General features: G+C 35.1%; 1 protein-coding gene across 4 annotated transcripts in view; it reads left to right on the top strand.

Annotated features, from left to right (window-relative positions):
• LOC150090697 (sorting nexin-13-like) overlaps nt 1-16,580 on the top strand; it is a 372,237-nt gene that overhangs the window by 150,182 nt on the left and 205,475 nt on the right. For all 4 annotated transcript variants that reach the window (XM_090372320.1, XM_090372326.1, XM_090372330.1 and 1 more), the window contains 2 exons: nt 4,287-4,342; nt 9,996-10,133. In XM_090372320.1, the coding sequence (XP_090228446.1) occupies nt 4,287-4,342; nt 9,996-10,133 (194 nt within the window). The remainder of the gene's footprint in view (nt 1-4,286; nt 4,343-9,995; nt 10,134-16,580) is intronic.

Consider the following 16,580-nt stretch of genomic DNA (forward strand, 5'->3'; position numbering starts at 1 on the left):
GAAGTGGTTATTTTTATTTATTTATGTTACTTTTTTTTTTTTTTTTTTTGGCTGATGCTGCATAAGCTTGCTTTCTTGCATCAAATGCCTCTACTAATGCTAATGCTAATGCTAATTGGTCTGTCAGGTTATACCTGGATCGTATTCTACGATATGGCCCTATATCATCAGTATCTCAGAAGATCCAGTTCAGATGCAATTATTGATAACTCAAAGCTTAACCTAAATAACTTTGAGTTATCAATAATTGCATTTTAACTGGATCTTCTGAGATACTGATTGATAAGTAATAAATGTCATTATCAATCAGTATCTCAGAAGATCCAGTTCAAATGCAATTATTGATAACTCAAAATTATTTAGGTTAATCTTATGCTGGAGAAAGCAATACATTTGCTGTGATTTTTGTATTATAGGGATGTTATATGTATTGTTGTTCTTTGTATTATATGGATGTTCTATGCATTCTATACAGTTTTTCTGGTTTAGCAGTTTGTATGTAATTTAAAATAATATCTTCAATTAGATTGTTAGATTCCTCTGGATGCCTGTAGTGGGAATCATATCCTTGTAAAATTTTGTGAATAAAGAATTTTATTATATCCTCATCTAGATATGTTATGCCCGATGGGTGTTCATACAGGTCACTGTGAGAGTAAAATTTAGTCCTGAATTACCAGATCTCTAATCACTGTTTTCTTCCATGCTTTCCTATATCCTGTTAAATCTTTAGCCCTAGCCAAAGTAAGTTCACTTTCCTTTAACTTGCCTTTCCTTGCGTATGTACATATGCATACTGTATATAGTTCTACCATCCTTCATCTTTGTTCCCAAGTAATTGTAGACAGTTTATAATAGATAGCAGCACAAAAATAGGAAAGTTGGTGTAGATCACTCTTGTCAGCCTTCAATTTTTGAGGAGATTGCACTTATCAATATGAAATTCCTTTGTGGTATTATAATGGTTTCAACACTTCTCACTCATTTGGAGAAGGCTGGATTTGTGTCCCATTGAAGACAGGAGGAATTTCTAAAGGATTCTTCATTTAAGGCTGCAGTTAGCTGGTCTCAAAGCAGAGAGAGAGAATACGGTTCCACTCCATGAGTTATTCTTGGATTTATGGCTTGCACAACATGCAGAAAGGCCCATGAACGTACATACTTGTACAGACTTAATACGCAGTGGTGGAATATGGTCTAAGTAACTGATGCACCTAAAATCCCAAAAATGACCTAAGTAGTATTTGTTGCTAATTCTGATAGACCTACCTCTCCCCCATAAGTGACATGCCCAGTTGAAATATTAGCCAAATTTCCATTTGTATGGACTTTATCATTTATTATCATTTTGTATGGACTGGAATATTCAGTTCAAAATCCATTCTTCAGTTTTTGTTTGATGAAAATAGATTAATAACTTTTTCATTCAAGTTTGGTGCACTGTTGACCAAGCTTTTCTCTATTGAAAGCATTGCTTGAGTATTTAGCCTTTCCTGGTTCATAGTGTTCCTTAAAAATGTTCTATTCTTTTTAATGTCAAATGGCAGCGTTCAGGCTCTGAAGTAGTGATCGGAATGGTCAAAAGAACTTTTATGAGCTTTGTAAGTTTACCAAGAACTTCAGCTAGATCATTTTCTGAGATAAATTTCAGCGAGTCAGTTAATTTGCAATAATTGTGTAGATCATGTCTGCTATAGAAAACTTGTAATTCTGTAAGAAGTTTTTCTCTTTCAATCATGGGATATGCCTCAGTAGTCTCCTGTATCTCTTCCATTGGCATTTTCATACAAAAAATAACAAGTTCTCCTTGTTAAACAATTTAGCAACAATTAATTGCTGTGTAAAAGAATATCTCTCACCTATGTCAACACTTATATAGTCGCATATATACTTATATCTTATATACTTCATTTCAATCGTGAGTGTTTTGAAGGATTTTCACAGTACATTGAATTCCTGATTTTCAGAATGGCATTCTTCAAGTTTCCTATATATTCATGTATTTTAACTGCCTCAATTTCTCGAGATTGCATTTGATTATAAATAACTTTCATGTGAGGCATTATCTGATGGAAAAGTTCTAACCAGAACTCAAATTTTTCATTACTCAAGATGTGCAAAATTCCAGTTGCTTCTGAAATTGTCTTATTTGCATTTGCTGTCGCTGTATTTCCCCCATGCACTTTTTTCAGGATTCAAAATTTTCATAAACGCTGTTCACGGTGCGTATATTGAAGTTCCATCTTGTAGGGGAAGGTTCGGGCAACACGGCTGTCCATATGCTTTCTGAGAACGGAGAGACGCTGTGATGATCTTGAGAAAAATGTTGGTATCGACATGAGGTTTGAAAAGAATATTCTTGAATCTTGGTACACCAGATTCAGTTGGTGTGCATAGCAGTGAATAAAATGTACATTTTTGTACACTTCTTTTATTTTAACCTGAACGCCCCCTTTCTTGCCTTTCATCACACTTGTGCCATCAAATGTCTGAGCAATCAGTTTTTGAGTGTTTCCTTCCAGGATTGTCGAACTGATCTAGAATGCACTTCGATAGATGCGGAAAGGTCAGGGAATGACCACCGCATATCCCGGAGCAATATGGCCTTAGTTGCTAATGCTCCTAAAAACCAAATAACAAACAAACAAACAAACAAAAGCACTTCGATATTCTGTCTGCTGTTTGGTTTTCCAGAGTGAAAAAACCCCAAAAAAGCTCAAAAATGTCTCCATTGAGTTCATATCTCAGAACAATTACCATTTGTATATGTTCTGAAACATCTGTTGTGTCATCAGCCATTACAGCTATGAATGAAGCTTCTTTAATTTCTCTTTTTATTTCATCCCGGCATATTTGCAGCAAACAGTCAAGAATATCATTCTGAATAGTTTTTGAAATGCCTTTAAATGCTGCATTACTTTCTAAATGGTTCTTTAAATTGGAATCTAATGTACAGGCAAAATTTATTAATCCTCTGAATACTCCTGAATTTTTAGAATCATCTTTTTCGTCATGTCCACATGAAGAAATTTCAACCTGTCCACAAAATTTAATGCAGTCTATTATTTTAGATAATACCTCACGATTCTTGGTAACTTTTCTGTTATGTTTGCAGATTGAAAGTCTGTAGGCCTCACCAAGCTGTTCTTTAATATTTACGCTTCCTAAAAGCGATAGTGGAATCACATTATCAATATGTTTCTTCAAACGCTCATGTTTTAGAGTTTTTTTCTTTCATTCTGTTTATGTTTTTAAAGCCACTTTTTGTCCATGTTAAGTCACCTCCGAACAGTAAACACGGAAAACAAAACAATGCATTTTTAACTTCACAATCACAAAGCCAACTTTTTCTTTGGTACCATTCAGTTTTAAAACTGCAAATATATTTCTTATTATTACTTATTCCCTGCTGAGAAATTTGAATCTTTGGTGTGGGGTGGCCTTCTTTTTTAATCGCATTTTTTCCCTTGGAGAGATAAATGTGAAAAACTAAGTTGCTGAAGTTTATTCACTGTCACGTGATTTACTTCATGGGGAAGCATGGAGGCCATGATCAAATCAAATTTCACAAAATCGTGTGTCGTAGAAATAATGTTTAACTTACACATCACCTCATAATATAACTTCAACTTACCAAGTTCAAGCTCAATTTTCAATTAAGCTGTAATCACATAATTACACTGTTGAATGTTGAGTATTGACTTAACACTGATATATTATTTAGTTACTTAATGGGAATTCAGGCGAATAACAAAAAGACACTGACATTGTGGCTACACACCCATAATGGTCAACAATGAAATCTGCACTCCATGCTTTACAGTGACTTTGATTTGTTTCACCCATAAAAAAATGTATATTGGAAAGTTGCCAATGTGCTGGTTGCCGATGGCAACCAACTACCAGATATTCATTGTAATGCAAAATGTGTCACTGCCTGACACACAGTGAGGTCTATGGTTAATTAAACTTCAAAGTTGGAAACGATTTCAATGGAAACAATAAATTATTATTGAAATGATTGGAAATAGAGGATGCACATACTATATGCAGGTCCTGTTAATAAAAAATATTCATTGCGTTGCATTGTTCTTCACAAAATTTCATATAACTCTGTTCACTGTGTATCTAGATTTAAATAGCTGGGAGTGCTGCAGTGCCTATGGACGAGCTGCTCCTGGTCTGTAACCTATAAGGAAGCTATTAGCAGTTACATATAAATATATGATTCATATAAACATATTTTTATAAACATAAAATAACAGTTTGGTATTCATATATTTCAGATTTTATGACTAGTATAGGAGCTCAAAGTTTTGTTTACTTCTATCATTCAGTTGAGGTAAGCGTTTCTGTAAAGAGTAAATTTGAATTAATTGCAGATTATTCTTGCTTTTTTGCCATAGGACTGAAATTCAAGTTATTTTAAGGATAATCTATCAAGAATGAAAACTAGTTCTACTGAAAATGTTCAGTAAAATTAGTTAATTTTTGTCTAATTTTGCCACAAAATTTATTTAATTTACATAATTTTTTTGCTTAATATAAATTTAAAAAATTTCACTCTTTGACAATAAATTATCAAAACTGATTTTATAAAATTTAAAGAATATTAATGCTCAATGCTCTTATTCTATACAACTCAACACCACAGTTATCATTTACATTCCAAAATGCTGCCATATTACTAAGGTAATTTTGGCTTATTGAAATTTAAGAGCCGACCGGGCTAGCCGAGTGGGTAAAGTACCTGCCCGGCAACCCAAAGGTCGCGGGTTCGATTCCCGCCTCGGGCTTGGATCAAAGTACTGCAAAAACCTTGGGAGGTGCAATATGGCCACAGAAGCTGATGCGCCAACAACTACCAAATCAAGCTTATTGAAATTTAAGTGTTAATCATAAATTATATCAATCCCAAATTTACACTGATTATTGTATGTGATATAAATATTATTATGAGATTTGGGCATAGCATTTAGCTACTGTATGTAAATATTATTATAAGATTTGGGCATAGCATTTAGTTAGCTGTATGGCCAGTGTGCCATTAGAAGTGAATAGACTAAATTTATTGTATTAATTGATGAACTGCAAATATTCTGTTATTATATTAAATAGTATTCTGCTGTTGGGACACTGGCCACACACAGTCAGTGTGCCAACAGCAGAATACTATTTAATATAATAGCAGAATAATATTTACATCATATGCAATAATTAGTGGAAATTTAGGATTGATATAATTTATGACTAACACTTAAATGAGACATTGGACCCAAAAGCCACTAAGGTTTTCTGGGTTCAATGTTTCATTTATAGCTTCATTGATTGATCCTGCTGTCACAGAAAATGACAGCAGGATTAGTCATTGGAAAAATAGTCAGACAAATGACGAGCTATTCAAAATGCTCAAAAATCCAGGGGTAATTTTTGTGAGAAACTGGAATAAAGCACCATGTTGTGTAGAATATTCAAACAAAAGAACTGAAATTGAGACTTTGGGAGCCACATTACTTCCAGGAACTGGTGGAGGACTGTGCTGCTCTTTTAATACATTTGCTGCTACCTATATTTGAGAGAGCCCATTCAATGTGCCATAATTTTTGGAATGTTGAGAAGCAACAGCATTCTGAAAATTTGTAATTAACAGTTGAATGGTAAAAGTTTGGAATTCATAGCTAAAAGCAAACACTTACTTTTGTGCTATGCATTGTAAATCAGAACAAAACTTGAAATTTTATCAAAAGTTTCTTCTGTGTACATAAACAAATCTCAACACAAGCAAAAAAGACAAATAAAAATATGTACCAACCTATAAACAAAAATGAATTATAGATGCTAATAGTCCAGAATTCAATCAGTGTGCCAGTGCCAACAGAATTGAGCAATTCAATCAGTGTGCCAATGCCAACAGAATTGAGCAGTTCATTTCATGTGCCTTTTTTACACCACTTGTATATTTATTACTTAAGAATGATTTCCTGCATATGCAATTTATGGCACAGCACTTGGGTTATTGTTGAATTATTGAATATATGCATTGGTGCAGTGAGCATGTTAAACAGTGTCCTGTGGTCAGATGAATTTGTTTCTTTAATGGGAGGATTTATTTAACAGGTACAATAGCCATTCATTAGAGCATTCCATATGATTCTGAGCCGACCGGGCTAGCTGGGTGGGTAAAGTGCCTGCTTGGCAACCCAAAGGTCGTGGGTTCGAATCCCGCCTCGGGCTTGGATCAGAGTACTGCAAAAACCTTGGGAGGTGCATTATGGCCACAGAAGCCAATGCACCAACTACAAAAAAAAAAAAAAAAAAAAAAAAAGATTCTGAGGAAACAGTTACAAACAACTAGAGTTTTTAAAAAGTTCCAGCATTATGTGAAATGAACTTCTGATAGAATTATTGGGCTATTCATTTTGTTCAATATGATGAATTAATGGTGAAAGTTATCATGATACGCACAGAAATCAAATAATTTATTTGATTTCATGTTATTCAAAGCAAAAATTTTAAAACAAATAATGCACTGAGGATACCCCTTGCCAATTGCATTTGTATTTTTAAACCTATATAAGATAACTCGTATTTTAATTTTCACCATATTTATTTTAATTAAAATGCTATTTGTTAAAGGTTCATATTTGTGTTTCTTTTTTATACTGCTTACTACTTCCTCTGTTCTCAGAGTTTATGAGGATGGAGGAAGTTCTTAAACTAGCTTACTCTGTAGCTGTGGTCATAAGCAATATTGTGAAATATTGCCCAAGACAGTTTTTACTATATCATCAGCCTTACATAGCAGTGAGAAACCTGGGTTTGCTACTAACTGTATCAATCTCATTGTGGACCCCTCCACCCCAAGTTGCCTCAGTATTGCACCACTCTAAATAAAAAGCACTGCTCCAAAGGAGAAGTATAAGGATCAGCCATGCATCAGTTTAGTGAGAAGAGATGCAACATTCCGGTAAGTAAATTACCAATAACAATTGGTAATGTACTTACTATTTATGTTATTTATGATGTTTAAATGAATTGTTCATTTAAACATCATAAATAACATCATGTAAATATGATGTTAATATTAATACGGTAATATTGGTATGTGCAGATAATTTCTCAGTTAACTGGCGTATGGCCCATCCTGTAAATTGTTGTTTACTTAAAAGCATGTGTAGTTTTGACTATTCAGGGTCTCATCAGTGCATAAATAGGCAATGTAAGGACCTTAACAATTCAGTAACGAGATATTTCCACAATATGGAGATATTATTGACAAGTAAACTTTAGAGTAAAAGGACTCGTGCTATGAGTGCCATAGAACATTATTGTAAGGCTTATTTTATGTAGCAGTGGGCAAACTTTGCTTCTAAGTGCATTGACTATTCACACGTGAAGACCCTACACTATGGTTTGTCTTGATATTGTACTGCTCTATGAGAGAAGTATATTTCCAGTTATACTGCAGTTTTGACCTCATTCAGAGTCTCACTGGCAGGCGAATGGGTACTATATGAAGGCTTGATAACCCAGTAATGAGATATATTCATAATATATGAGTTGCAAGTAGTTAAATACTAAAGCGACATGCTGTGGTAGAGGGCTTTCACAATGTAAGATCAATTTATTTAGTAATAGTGTTCGCTGCTACATAAACAAGTTAGTTACTGTATGCAGTGCATTATCAGATGCATTTGAATTTCAGACCTATCTTCTCCTGTTGTGGTTTCCTGACCTAAGAATTATCTAAGTTCGTTTCGAGCCTGCTCTCGCCCCTAGTGGGCAAGACTGCCAACACCATTTCTAATAGTGGGGAATTGCTGGACCAGATTCGTACCCTATCCATCTCAGATGATCAAGTCATGGCCTCATTTGACGTGGTTTCTCTTTTCACTTCAATCCCAGTTTAACTGGCATCATATGTGCCAAGGAGCTTCTAGGCAGTGACCAAACCCTGAGCAACAGATCTTATCTAACTTCTGAGGACATTTGCACTGCCCTTAGTTTGTGCTTGACTAGTGGGGCTGTTTTGTTTGGTGACTCCATTTACAGACAGTTACACAGTACAGCCATGGGTTCCCCGGTTAGTTCAGTTATGGCAAACATCGCAATGGAGCAGCCGGAGAGTCGCTCATTTGTGGGTTTGCCAGATTCCATTGCCTTTTGGTGTTGTTACATGGATGATGTGTTTTGTGGTCATTCCTCGTGGGTCAGGCAGCCGACTTGTGCACCACCTTAACTCTCTGTCGCCATTCATTCAATTCACCATCGAACTGGAGTTAGACAAATTCTTCCTTTCTTGGATACCCTTGTTTAGTGCGAGAGCACACGTCTGAAGACATCAGTCTATTGCAAGCCGATGTGTGCTGGCTAGTTCACCAACTACCAGTCAGCACACACATGCAGCCATCACCTTGGCACGGCACGGCATGAGCCCTACTAATCCACGCCTGGAGCCACTCTAGTTCTGCGGATGAGAGGTGCACTTAGAATTCTAGGGTTAAGACAGATCTGGCGAGGTGCAACTACCCCACCAGTGCTGTAGATAGCTGTAGCCTACAGGCTCACAACCACGTATTGGCCACGGGACCATGCGCAGTAATGATTCCGCCTTGACCGCCTTTATCCCTTTCTACCCGAACCTATTGGGCACCTCCATAGTCAGGTGGGCAGGAGTAGCAGTGTGCAGCACACGTTTCTTGATTAGACCGGGATTCGAGCCCGTGACCACCAAATACGGAGGATGTGGAAAGGTCAGGGAATGACCACCGCATATCCCCTGAGCAATATGGCCTTAGTTGCTAATGCTCCTAAAAACCAAATAACAAACAAACAAACCCGAACCTATCGCAACAAATTTCTAGTCTTAAAGGCTCATGGGATAGTGCTTACAACTCCCGGACAGGAAGTTGTGATCCCTTGTTTTTTTGCAACGCCTGCCTTACTTTATACCTCGTTCAATGTTTGGATCTAGAAGAACACTCGGCGCCATTACATTTCTTCTTTCCACTTGTATTTGCGTATAAAGGGATAAAATTTTTAAAAAATAATCTTAAATAAAAATACAGAGCGAAAAATATTTGTACAGCTTATGTACAATCAAACACCTCATGGCTCGGAATCTAGAGTGTTTACTAATCTATCAAAGCTAGTAGAGTCCGTATATAATGGGATTTGTGACAACAGTCAGCGTGGCCTTGAATCCATAATGCATTGGCCTACGTGCTGGCATTATAATAGATACATACATATCAAATGTATTGGTGTGTAACACAGTTAATTTCTTTTCAATTTGTAAACCGCGCTATAGCGAAACCCGCGCTGTTCGAAACTGCGCTATACGAGGTATTCCTGTATATATATATTATTTATTTATTTATTTATTTTATTATTATTTTTTTTTTGTCTTTTCTTCTCTCTCTCTCTCTCTGACACCACATTCACAAGTCCTTTATATAACGACACACATGAAGCATGCATTGGCTATCTAAAACTAACAGTACTGCATTAAAACCAGTTTAATCAATGAATTTCTTTTTTCTTAGCAATCTATATGGAAAAAGAAATTCATTGATTAAACACAGTCTGTATGGAAATTCATTGATTTTTCCATACAATCTGTATGGAAACAAGAAATAATAATTGCCAGATTTCTATTTTTGTAATTTTAATGAAATTTTGGATGGCTTGACAAATTTTTCTAAAAAAAAAAAAAGAAGAAATATAAAATTTCATTAAAATCCATCCACTGGGTGTAAAGTCATTACCTATGGGCAAATGGACGTGGTGAAGACAATAAGTGCCTAAAAATGAGGCTTTCCCCTATAATAATGATTTAATATAAATAAATTATTTTCTAAGTAGTCTTCAGCTTTTCCTTACAATGAATGAAAACAGTAACTATAAGTATTAATTATTTGCAATTTAATAATTCTTAAATAGCATCTTAAAAAAAACTTGCATATCTTTCATATTTCTATTCTCTTCTGATTTAGGGCTTTAAGGTTTCAGCAGAACAAATGTTATCTCAGGCAGAGCTTGTACAGATCACTCAATCTTCAGCTACTCCTCCTGATTTAGAAACACTTCGAGAAGCAGCTATTCATATTTATGAACTCTACCTTTCAGATAAGGTAATATTTTTTTTATTTTATTATTATTATTATTATTATTATTATTATTATTATTGTTGTTGTTAGCAGAAAAATAAGAGAATAAGCCTCTTTAACTGAGAAAACAGCAGCTTACTTAAAAAACAATATCAATTTTACTTTTATTCATTGATTTAAGTGATTATAATTTTTTTTACTCAAAATATGAAGTGTGGTTTTAGAGGCGGAATTTATAGCTTGCATAAATACTACCTTGCTAACAAAAGAACTGTTTAAAATGGCAAATAAATATGGTAACAAAGCCAAAGTTAGCAATGATGTTCCACAGGGTGTGCATTCTAGTCCTATTATGTTCATTATTTTCAATCATATCTTACTTGAGCAGATTAGGAATGTTTAAAAAAATTATATCCAAATGATATAGGTAACCCCTCCACCCTTAACACAGGGGTGCATTCCTGGCAACTCTACATTCTCTGGGGGCAGCAGTGGCCACCGGTGATTTGAATCAGTAGTGCAAAAATAAAGAGGGGTATGAAATTTTTTTTTTTTTTTTTTTTTTTTGTTAGAACATTGCTTTTCCACAATAGGAAACCAGATAGAGGTCTACTTAATTGTTTAATTCTTCCAAAATTTTTTATCAAGTTTATAGTTGACTGCAGTTGTGACTAATAATAAAAAATGTTTTTTATTATTATTTTAATATAATAATCTTAATTTATATATCATGTATTTAATATGATATATAAATTAAGTAATGAATATCGTAATTTATTACATACATGCTGTGTTAAAATTGGTCCAAAACTATCAAGAAAAGGCGCTTCCGTAGCCAGGTGGACAGGAGCAGCAGTGCGCAGCACATGTTTCTTGATTAGACCGGGATTCAAGCCCATGACCACCAAATATGGAGGATGCGGAAAGGTCAGGGAATGACCACCGCATATCGCTGGAGCAATATGGCCTTAGTTGCTAATGCTCCTAAAAACCAATAACAAAACAAAAAAACAAAACAAACTATCAAGAAAATATAAATTTTAAAGGAATTAATAAAGGAAAAGAAGAAAGTGTACCAAAGATGGTTGAGCTAAAAAAGTGAAGTCCACAGAAAAATATATAAATTTAAAAAAAAATAAGGAAATGAAAGTGGAAGTCATTAAGGAAGAACGAGTCTTGGGATAGAGCATGTGCCGAGATGCACAGCAAAGTAGTATTAGTGGAATAGAATGTAGTAGTAGTAGAATGTAGTAGTAGTGGCATGTGATGCAAGAAAGCAAGTGTATGAGCTTATGTAGCATCAGCCAAAAAAAAAAAAAAAAAAAAAATCGCAACATTCCCGCCAAATGCCTGCTCAGTTCCTCCTTAAATTTATTCAACCCATCAATTTCCACAACTACATCAAGGTCTACAGAGGCATTGAGAGTATTGAAGAGTTTAGAGCAGTGGTTTTCAACTGGGGTGCCACAACAACATTCCAGGGGTGCCACGTAATTTGGGTTTAAGTTATTTATTTTTAAATTTATGTTTACTTAGTACCTCTATATAAAGAATAAAATTATTATATACTGTATATATATAATTTGTATTATGAAATGTAATTTTTCTAACTATATTATTGTAATAACTATCATATAACATATATATTTTTTAATATTAGATATATACGAGTACACACACACACACACACACACACACACACACACACACACACACACACACACACACACACACACACAGAATCGGATCTAACAGGCAGAAAATTGAGTAGGGGTGCCGCAAACTAAAATAAATTACTTAGGGTGCTATTATTAAAAAACGGTTGAAAACCACTGGTTTAGGGGGAACTTCATAAGCAAAATGCTAGACTGGAAATGATAGATCTGGAGGAATGAGTCAATTATTATGAGCAGCTATTGAATGAAGGAAGAGAGGAATTTAGAGAAACTGAAACAAAGACAGTTGCCATAAAACGAGGGTAGAATATTCAAATTACGGAAGTGGAACAGGAAATAAAAATGGCAAAAAATGGAAAAGCACCAGGACCAGGTGGAATTAACATGAAGCTGCTTAAATATGGAGATCAAAAAGTTATAAACCTATTGTTCAACAAATTGTGATAGATATGAAATACCAGACAAGATGACAGTTGGATATATCATATCAATATTCAAAAAGGGTGACAGAAGATGTTCCAATTATAGAGGAATTTGTGTAATGAGTCCTATTGCTAAGCTATTTGGAAAAATGATAAAATCAACCGGAACAAGAGATTGTAATTTCTGAGGAACAGTGCATCTTTTCAACTGGATGCTCATGTATAGACCATTTATTTACTGTTAAGCAAATTCTGGAAAAATGTCAGGCTACAAACCAAGATGTAGGTATGCTGTTCATATACTTCAAAAAATCATATGATAACGTGCCAAGAAATCTTTTGTGGAAGGTTATGGAAAAAATGTCAATAAGCCAGCCATCAATTGATATAATTCAAAGGATCTAAAAGAACAATACATGCTGTGTTAAAATTGGTGCTAGACTATCAAGAAAATTTAAAACTTTAAAAGGACTACTTCAAAGGTGCTGTTTGTTACCTGCTTTGTTTAAGCTATACCTGAAAGTTTTTCTAGACCACAGTCACAGAAGTGCAGTGCAATGGGTCAAAATAAGTACCTTTACCCTTGGTCAAAATAAGTACCTTTACATCTACTGTTTGCAGACAACCAAGTTGTGATAGCACAGGATGAAAGTGCAAATTACACGGGCAGAAAGTTACCGAAATAATATAAAACATGGGGCACGACAGTTAATTTTAATAAGACAGAATACATGAATCGAAGTGGGGATGTTTTGGATTTAGATGGAATACAGATGAAAACTGTACAGCAATTTAAATACTTGGGTGCAATTATTTAACCTGACAGATCATCTGTGCAGGAAATTGAGAGAAGAATGAGTAGAAGTGAAGGGTCATAGGAATGCTCAATTCTCTGCTATGGAATAAAAATATCATTAATAAAACTAAACATCAAATATATAGTGCAATATTACACAGTATTTAATTACCTGGATGTGAGACTTGGGCCTTAATTGAAAGATAAAAAAAAAAAAAAAAAAAAAAAACACTATTGGCTGTTGAGATGGATTTTTGGTGAAGATCGACAAGAAAGTCTAGGACTTAAAAAGTTAGAAATTACATGATAAGGAATACAGTGAACATCCAAAAAACCATCATTGATAAAATAGAGGAGAAAATATTGGCGTGTTTGATCATGTGAAGAGAATGGAGGACTGCAGGTTTCCTAGAGGAGCCATGTAATGGATGCCATGGAAAAGGAAAAAGAGAGGAAGACCAAGATGGATGTGGATAGAGGGTGAAGAACAAGTATGAATAGAGGAGAGGACTAGTGGATGGAGATCGGGAAGATTGAAGAGAGTGGGAAAAAAATAAATAATAAATAAAGGAATGACTTTGTTGTTAGGTTGAGGATAACTGTTGTCATAATGGAATAAATCCTAAGAAGAAGAAGATAAATTATCTTAATCACTTTGAATATGTCGATTTTTGCTAAAGAAACATGGGAGAGTGAAAATAGAAGAAAATATATATTATTGAAATCTAGCACACTCCTCCCTGAGAAGAAACTAAAATATAACCTATTCTTTGTGAATTTATTTTTAATATGTTCAGAGTTAATTTAATTACAACTTCTTTGTTTAAATATAATCAGACACTAATATTTGACCATTCAGTGGTATTGAATAAGTACAGAGCAAGGCATTCTTTTGTTATACTAAGTGATCTACTTAGAAATGATTTAAACTTTAATAATGGAAAACAATATATCATAATTGAAATTTTTGTTAAGAAAGAACATAATTTTTAATTTAATGTGACTTTTACCCTCTTGTTGAAAGTGTTATTTTCTGTTGTCCTCTATTTTTCCTCCAAGAGGAATGGGCTTCTTATTTTATAATTAAGATTTTCTGTTTGATTTAAAAAAAAAAAAAAAAAAAACCACTTTGTTGAATTATATTTTTCTGCCCTGCTGACTTTTTTGAAGCTATCTTCCTACCAGTGAAAACAACAGGCTTGAGATTTTGCGCACTTTGGAAACAACATAATTATCCACAAGTTGTCCTAAAATTACTATCATTTTTAATTGAATAACATCACTAAGAAGACATATCTGTTATTTTTTAAGAACTTAGGGCAACTGTTACACCTGTTTCATTGTTACTGGACTCACAACAAATGTTAAATACTTTCATTAACAACTTCACGTTGAAACGGTAAATAAATGTATTAAATATGCCCTAGAAAGACTGTGTAAGGCTCAAGGGGTAGAATTTTTCTCACCCTGGTCAGTGTTTGTTAACAGAAGACTGCTGCTAAGGATGGGATACACGTAAATAGAAATGGTGCAAGAATATTTGCTGATGCTATCGAGGCAGAGTTAGGTGGTTGGAAAACTGCTAGCTTGGGGGGGTGTATACACGGACTAATAGATTAACAGTAGCCGCTGGCAGAGGTGAAAGTCATTCTTGCACTGCTTCAATTGAAATGCAATTGAGCAGCAGCCTGGAAAGCAAGGCAATAGGGATTTCCACAACTGCCTGGGAGTCATAGTGGAACAAGTAACTAAGAGTAGAAACAGGTGCATGTACACCAATGCTAGGAATATAGTTAATAAATTTTATGAGCTTTAAGTGCTAGTCATTACATCAAAGGCAGATATCGTTGGGATATCAGAGACATGGTGTCACACAGACATTAGCAGTGCAGAATTGGAATTTGGCCAGTACAATGTGTACAGAAAGGATAGACAGGACAGGAAGGGAGGAGGGGTTATGCTGTTAGTTAATAAACACACAAAATCTAAGGAAGTGCATCCAATTGATGTTGGTGGACAATGCAATGTTGAGTTTGTTTGGTGTGACATAACCACTGGGAAAGGAAAAATGAGAGTAGGTGTGTTATAGGCCTAATGAATCTGATGAGTATAATGAGCAATTATGAGAGAAATAGATTGGGCCAGTAAATCAGAGTGTCTTATAATGGGGGATTTTAATTTCCCAGATATTGACTGGAATTTGTGGGTTGGTCGCTCACACACTAGCAAGTCTTTTGTGGATTTATTGGATGATTGTTTTCTACAGCAGCATGTTCGGGAGGCAACTAGAGGGAGTAATACTCTTGATCTGATTATCAGTAGTGATTCTTCATGCATTAAGAAACTGCAGATAAAGGAACCACTAGGTGGCAGCGATCACAGTGTGCTGAAGTGGCATTTACTCAAAGAGGTAACTACCATTGGGGGTAAAGGGAAGCGTTTTTGCTTTCGTAAAGGTGACTATGGTGGTCTGAGACAGTATTTAAATTCTATACGGTGGGACCAACTGATGATGTTACCAACAGCAAATTTAAAATGGGAAGCATTCAAAGAATTAATCTTGGAAGCTACTGGGTTTTTCATGCCAATTAAGAAATATTGTTGAAGATTTAGGCCAAAATGGATATCAGATGAACTACTTAGACGTGTGGTAGAGAAGAAAAATGCATGTGATACACATAAATTAACAGGTGACACAGAAGCCTATGATAGATATAAGCTGGCCTGTAACCAAGTCACAAAGGAGGTTAGGGAAGCAAAGGCAGATTATGAGAAATCTTTGGCAAAGGATGTAAAGAAAAACAGCAAATAGTTCTTTACTTATGTAAACTCTAGAAGGAAGGGAATGAATCAGATTGGTCCACTTGATATCGATGGTTCAACTGTTGATGATCCTGCTCAGGTAGATAACAAACTAAATGAATATTTTGCATCTACATTCACACATGAGGAGTTATTCAGCGAGGGGAATGCCAGAGGTGTATTAAACTCTGGCAGTAAGCTAGATGATCTTGTAATAACTGAAAGTAAAGTGGAGTAGAAATTGTTGAAGATGAACATATGAAAGGCACCTAGGTTGGATGGAATCTATCCAGTTATATTAAAGGAGGCAGAAAATGAAGTAAGCAAACCCTTAGCCATAATTATGAGAGCTTCCTTGGACTCAGGGGTGGTACCCATGGACTGCAAATGTCACCCCAATGTGCATAGGAGGATCAAAGGGGGGGGGAGAGGTAATTACAGACCTGTTAGTTTAACTTCTGTTCCAGGGAAATTAATGGAGGCACTGGTTAAAGAAGCCGTGCAGGATCATCTAGACAAGCCTGCAGTTATAGTTGAGACATAGCACGAGATTTAATGGGAAGTCTTGTCTGACCAACTTGATTGGATACTATGTAGTCACAAAGGAACTGGATGCAAATAATAATTTTGATTTCATATACAGTAAACCCCCGCTATTCGCGGTTTCGCCTATTCGCGATCGCTGATTTAATATAAAATGAAACCTAAAAAAATGTGAATTTTAAAACGCCGTGAATATTTTCCGCCATAAAAAACATGGGCGTGGCTAAAATTA

This window comes from Mastigoproctus giganteus, chromosome 1, assembly GCF_048544385.1.
Source record: "Mastigoproctus giganteus isolate SK-2022 chromosome 1, ASM4854438v1, whole genome shotgun sequence".
Classification (NCBI taxonomy): domain Eukaryota; kingdom Metazoa; phylum Arthropoda; class Arachnida; order Uropygi; family Thelyphonidae; genus Mastigoproctus; species Mastigoproctus giganteus.